This window comes from Tamandua tetradactyla, chromosome 17 (genome assembly GCF_023851605.1).
Source record: "Tamandua tetradactyla isolate mTamTet1 chromosome 17, mTamTet1.pri, whole genome shotgun sequence".
Lineage (NCBI taxonomy): Eukaryota > Metazoa > Chordata > Mammalia > Pilosa > Myrmecophagidae > Tamandua > Tamandua tetradactyla.
Window position 1 is genome coordinate 10,630,981 of NC_135343.1, and position 7,016 is coordinate 10,637,996.

Consider the following 7,016-nt stretch of genomic DNA (forward strand, 5'->3'; position numbering starts at 1 on the left):
TGATGATTTAATTCTGTTGCTTTATAAATATCCACACATAGATATATAAAGATACACCTCCAGACCAGCACTATTTACTTTAAAACATATCCACAGTGCCAGGTTTAAATCCCAGTGCCAACAATGAATTGTAGTTGGATAATCTAAAGCAGGCCAATTATCCAATACTATTTTCTTATCTGCAAAAACAGTGAACCATGTGACAAGTTCTCTTAGTTCCTTCCAGCTCTAACATTCACCAAGTCTAATCACTAGTATTCCACATTTCAAATTTGGACAGAGTCTGGGCTTTAATTAGGGAATAAGGGAAGAATCTCTATAGGAGGAGGATTAAAAACTATTCTATATTATAATGCCATTTTCTCTGACATCACTTTCACTGACTACACCAGTTACAACACAAAATCATCTATTTAGATTACAGAACACCAAAAGAGCATAGTTCTACTAAAAACTAACCCTAATTTTGTCTAGTTTACTTCCATCCCTGGGCAGTTTTCCTCTGCATTGTCTTTAAAATACGTGAATTAAAATCAAAATATCTTTCTTATTACTTCATCGAGAAGTAATCAATTTAAAATGATCAAATCAATCATTTAAGTGATTGATATTTAATAATTAATAGTTAAATCAATCTAAAATGTATTATAATGATAAATGCAGAATTCTGTACTGAGAACCATCAACTCTACCCTTTCGATGAGTTGTACAATGTGTGAATAAAACGGCTTAGAAAAAAAAAAAAGTCAGTGATCTATGAACACAATATTTATGGAAAGAATTAGGAGGCTATTCTGTCAATGAGTTGGAATGCACTATAAATATTTGATGTTATACTCATTCAAGTGTCTTATCTGTAAAACGGAATTAACATCTAGAGTAATATTGCTAACGGCTGTTGAAAAGATCAAATGAGGCACTAATACATACTTAAAAAGCAGTTGAGAAGCAGTATGAATAGGATGGTAGTCAGAAGAGCAGTTAATATTTACTGAGCATTTATTATGTCTCAAACTCTGTTCTCAGCACTTTACATTTATTTACCCATTAAATCCTCATAACTATTCCCCATGATGTAGCTATTATCATCCATACTTTATAGATGAGGAAACCAAGGCACAGAGTGATTAAGACATTTGCCGTAAGTCACCCAGTTATTAAGTCACTGAACAAAGGACTCAACCCAGATAATACGACTCCAGAAGTCAAGCTCTTAATTACCAAATGCAGTTACTGTCTCTCTGGGAAAAAAAAATCCAAAAACAAAAAACATACTCGTTTCATCATACCAAGGGTTACCATATAAATGCCTGGGGCTTATATGGAATAAGAGGTTAGGCTTTGAATGGTCCCATAGTTCTGGAAGATGCAGGCAATGTTTGAGAAATACACTTAGTTCAGTGCCCATGGGGGAGCAAAAACTCTCTTTAGAAGGCCTGTTTGCTCTTGGGGGGACAACATTGTAATGCTTTGTAATGTAGGTAGATCATTTTTTCAGGTCTAATAACTGTAAAATACATTATTTAGAAGTTATGTTTTTAACTGTAATTATCTGGTATCACGAATTTAACTAACTTTTTAAGAGAACTGTTTCTTTGAGCTGATACAGTAACTGCTTTGCTGGATCTGCTCCATAAAATAAAAATTGATGCAAAAGCTATGTTAAGTTGCTGTTTGAGCCATTTACCATTAAAGTAGTTTTAAATTGGCCTTTTAAGTGCCTATGTGAAATGTATAAAAGTTACTGACCTGGGGGTAGAACCTGTTCCTATGGGAAAGGGTTAGTTAATTCCATAAAGTCTCCATTAAACCTTCAAAAGGCTGAGCAATTGAAGGTGTCCAGGTTGGCTGTAAAGAAACTGGGAAGATGAGAGGACAGATATCCCAGCCTTCTCCATCTGCTGTGCCTGTATCAGAAGAGGGAAAGCGTTCTGTACCTGGGTCACATGAGAATGAGAGCCTGTGATAAAAGTGCCTTACATCCTTATATTGATGCAGCATATTGGAACAAAACAGAAGAGTTTTACAACACTAGGTCAGTCTTCCCTTTGGAAGGAACCTTAAAAAATAATCAGGTCACAGTGTTCTCAGAGATGCACACAGAATTGAGTGAAAAAAAAAAAAAAGATCTGACTCTGAGGTCAATGGAATATGATCTGGGAAACCCAGCTTGGTTTTGCCAAAACAAAACAGAAGGAGACAAATTCACATCCCTTCTAAGTTCACTTTAGACCCTGGAAAAATAAGTCACCGAAATAAATAATTATGGTCTTAGTCCTTTGGACAAAATGAAGGAAGAGGATGATGCAATACTCCGAAGCTAGAAGCACAAAAGAAAAAAAGGTTCTGCTAGAAGTACAAAAGAAAGCAAGGTTCTAATGAAAACATACCAAGAAGAGATGCTCCTGACTTTCTATATTCACTCAAGTCTAGAAGAAAGGGGCAACAGAACGGTGCACTGAGGTCTCCAGTCAATTGAAGGAAAACTAGTTTTTACTTGCCAACTTCCTCACTGAAACAACATCCAGAAATCCCAAGAGTACAACAGGTAAGAGCCATGGTACTATAATAGTGGTTACAGTTTTCATATAATAAAGTCTTAAAAAAAAATTCCATTCATATCAACATGTCTTTTCTCCAAAATATGAAGAAAACTACAAAACATGGTATTAGAGCAAAATTTATTTTGTTAGTGTATTGGGTGATGCTTTTCAAAAGGGAAACAATGTACCTGAGATAGCTTCCAAAATAAGCAACAATATTTGAGTGTTTACAGTCTTTCATCATAATAATTTCTTGCTGCACAACTGCAAAGTCTTCTCCTAGAATAAAAAACAAATACGAGTGCTTTAGTAGGTAAGATAAGTTTTTAAATGCCCATTTGTTTCAAAACATCATAGTGAATTAAAATATTATGATTTTAATAGTACTTTAAGTGATAATTAAAAGAAAATATAGCACAGTGATTAAGAGCAAACTCTTGTCCCAAACTATCTGGACTCAAATCCCAACTCTGTCTCTAACTAAGCTGTGTGAACTTGACAATTACCTGACAACTCTGTGACAACTTTCTTCTTTGTAAAATGGGGCTAGCAACAATTTTTATTATAATTATTAACAATAATAATAACCTATATCATAGGGCCCATAAGGTTTAAATGAGTTAATATATGTAAAATGCTTAGAACAGTGCCTGACACAGAGTAAGCACTACATAAGCATTTGCTATTATTAACATTATGCCTTAGACATGATAATCATTAGATCGTTCACTAGGAAATATGTTTCACTTTTTCTTTTATTACTAAATATTATATAATATAATCTTAAAAACAAAAAGTAATTCATTTTTAAGTTAGGGCAGAAACCCTTATACTCCAAGAGTACTGAATACACTTCCACAGGCTCTTCGTAAAAGAACCAAGGGGCCTACACTCAGGCAGAACCGGGTTACCAGATGGCCCACATACACAAACATCTCCTGTACTCAAGTGCCTTGTTCCAACTGTGTTGGGATGCAGAATGGGATTGCATTTGAGCCTGGTGAGACTATATTAGCAAATAATCGCCCTCCTTCTACTCCCTCTGTCTCCAAATTTTCCAAAATAAGATCTGGCAATCCTATAGCAGTGTCACATGCTGTGGCTCCTGAATGAACACTTGTCCTAGAGAAAAAGAGAATTACAGTGAATGCAAATGTGGTGAACCAGAGACTATGAAATAAAGAACAAATGGAAGTGCTTATACTTAAATCAAAGTAGTCTGGTATTGCCAATTCAATTTAAAAAGTATTGTTTACTACAAATAGCCTTATTCAATGGCTATCAGCAGCAAAGTGGGTAACAGAAGGCAGCTTGCCAAATTCCTGCTCAAACTGTAAGTATGAGGTTGTTACGGCAAGTCCTGACATTTCTGGCCTTGGCATCTTCCTATTATAAATGAACTTGAGCCTTGAGGTAACCCAATCATGAGCCATTTGAACCCAAGACGAAAACCACCTTTCTGGCCCAGTTAAAGGGAGAAAGTAACGGAGAAGAGATGGTGCGTGAAGTTCTTAATCCCTGCAATGCAAGTGAGCACAAATCAAAGCTCTTCAAAGGAAGAATAAGGAATTTTCATGTTTCTGAAAATTCAAAAGGAGATCACTACACCAGGAGCCTTTCATGAGCTCACTTTTCACCACTAAGAATTCTGTTTTGGTATATTAAGAAGAAAGCCAAGTTAGAAATGATAAAGCCACAACAGGGCTAAAATCAATTTTCATGGATATACTAAATACTCTGAAAGTTCTAGACTTTTGTTTCTTCCCCCACCACTGCATTATGATTTCCCCCAACTCAGTGAAGGGTAGCACATGATTAAAGATGGTCTAATCAGAGTGGACCTTGATGGCTGGGGAAAAGCTCTCTTTCTGAGGGAGTCCTGAGAGTTGTTAGTATCACCATGCAACCTCAAAAGGAACAACCTTAAAATAAAGCTGACTTGTGGAAAGCAATGAGGAAAAAGCAGAAGGGCATCTGACGACATAACTAAATTCATAGCAAGTCTTACTACTTCTGCATTTTTCAGATATACCTGTACTTGACCAGTAAATTCTCTGAATTGTTAAACCACTGTGAGCTGGTGCTTCTGTTAATCTCAGCCGTAAACATCTCAACATCTGCAGTGACCCTTGAACATATCACAGCTATTACTCCACAGCATCAACACCTGCACATCTATGTTCTACGAGAACAGAAGGCCCTCTAGGACAGGCCCTTAACCACCCTTGTGTCCCTAGCATTTAATGTGTGATCAATAAAGAAATGTTGAATAAATGAATCAATTACACCATACAATTCCTCACCATGGTAACTCTAAACCAGGAATATTTGCTTTTGGCTTAATTTTATCCAGTTATCAGCATGTTTTATATAATTAATTGCTTATTAACTTGCTGTCCCCTTGGCTCTCTATTAAAATCTATTTATACCTGTAGTGGCTTTAAGTCTGCAGCTACAATTTTCTGATGTATTAAAATGACCCAAAATGCATCATTTTTTTCCCAATTAAGTCATTCTCTAAATGTTTGTAAAAATGGCCAAATTAAATTTGGCATTATTGTAGGAAAAGACACCCAAAGAAAAATTGCACATACTCAATTTTTAAAGATAAATGAAAAGAGTAGATTTAGGTAGGGGAAAAAAGAAAAGCAGAGTTTAATACATCAATAATCCAAAGAAGACTAATAGTTGATATAAATAGGCTTTCTTCTAAGTTTATAAAAAATGTATTTAAAAGATTAAAATTAACAGGCACAAGAAAAAATCCTACTACACTTTATTAGGTATTATAGAGCAGAGGATTAGATTAAGTAAACTCTAAAATTCTTTATAATTCTTGGGGTCTAGAAGTTTATGGTAACTAGACAATACAGTGAGGAAAAGAAAACATCTTCTACAAGGTGGCGACAATAACAACAACAAACAAACCCTAAGTGAGAAAATCAGGTACATCTACAAATAAAGCAAGCCATGGATAAACCAAAAATTAAACAGGCAGAAAACGACACATTAATATACACAAGGCTCTGAAAACATTGCTGGGACATATTATTAAGTGTTTAGCAAATGCTAACTATTTTGGCAATCTGAACAATGGCTCCAAAAGGTATCATATGGAAAAAGGAGTTTTGCAGTTGGTGAAATTATTCTGGATTATCTGGGTGGGCCCTAAATGTAATCACAAGTGTCCTAATAAAAGGGAGGCAGAAGATTTGACGACAAAGGAGGCAATGTAGTGACTGGAGCAGATGTTATACTATGACCTTGAAGATGGAGAAGGGGGTCAAGTGCCAAGATGCTGGGAAGGCAGCTCGAGAAGTTGGAACATCTGAGTGAAGAGGCAGAGTTCACTAGCCATCAACCTTTGGAGATGAAGGAGAAGGCCCCTGGGGGAGCTTCATGAAGCAAGAGGCCTGGAGAGGAAGCTAATAGAGGATGCTATGTGCCTTTCCAGATGAAAGAGAAAGCCTGACCCTGTTTACCATGTACCTTTCCACTTGAGAAAGAAATTCTGAGCTTCATTATCCTTCTTGAATCAAGGTATCTTCCCTGGATGCCTTAGATTGAACATTTCTATAGACTTGCTTTAATTGGGACATTTTCATGGCCTTAGAGGGACATTTTCATGGCCTTAGAACTGTAAACTTGTAACTTATTAAATACCCCTTTTTAAAAACTCATTCCATTTCTGATATATTGCATTCTGGCAGCTAGCAAACTAGAACACCTGTAAACAGGTAGAGTATGCCAAATGTGTGGATGCAGAAGAGGAGATTTGAATGTTATAAGGGTACTTTCCCTGTAAGCTATAATATAAGAATTCCAAATAGCTCCTTGCCTTTTAGCTACAAATTCACAAATCACTGTATTTCCAGCATTTCATAATATTCTGTACTTTTGTTCTTTTCCTTGGGAAAATAATACATCAGCTTAAATCAAATATATCCAATTAAGTTATATTGATTCCTTTTTGGCATGCCTAAAATTATTTTCACTGGTATTAATGTCATAAGGTCTACCCATCTTATTAGCATAAGCAATTTGAATGAATAAACTATCCACTATTTTGTAGTTTGTCTAAGTGTTTAACATCTTCACTCTCCCAATAAGCTGGCATGGTTTCCATTTGACATTTCTATCCAAATGTCATTATAATGAGAGAATTCAACAGCTATTAAATATGGCAACTAAAAATAAAGCAGATTAGATTTTTAAATTATCATCTTAAAGAGTTAAAGATGGGTTAACCTAATTGCAATAGACCTGACTCAATTTCCAGGTTATACTCTTATAGATAGACAGAAAATGTATAAGTATGCATTTGGGTTATTTGCAAAAACCTATCTAATGTTTTAATTTGGATAAAGATGAATAGTTATTCTTAGGATGCTCTCTCTTGAAAAGACATTCAACCATCATTCATTGAACAGCTAATATGATAAAAAAGAGAATTCACTAGGGACTGTGAATAGA

The 7,016-nt window shown here is 35.4% G+C and overlaps 1 protein-coding gene across 4 annotated transcripts in view; it reads right to left on the minus strand.

Moving 5' to 3' along the window:
• The window catches only part of MAP4K3 (mitogen-activated protein kinase kinase kinase kinase 3), a 210,672-nt gene that overhangs the window by 108,415 nt on the left and 95,241 nt on the right, over nt 1–7,016 (minus strand). For all 4 annotated transcript variants that reach the window (XM_077134037.1, XM_077134040.1, XM_077134038.1 and 1 more), the window contains one exon: nt 2,732–2,822. In XM_077134037.1, coding sequence (XP_076990152.1) covers nt 2,732–2,822 — 91 coding nt within the window. The remainder of the gene's footprint in view (nt 1–2,731; nt 2,823–7,016) is intronic.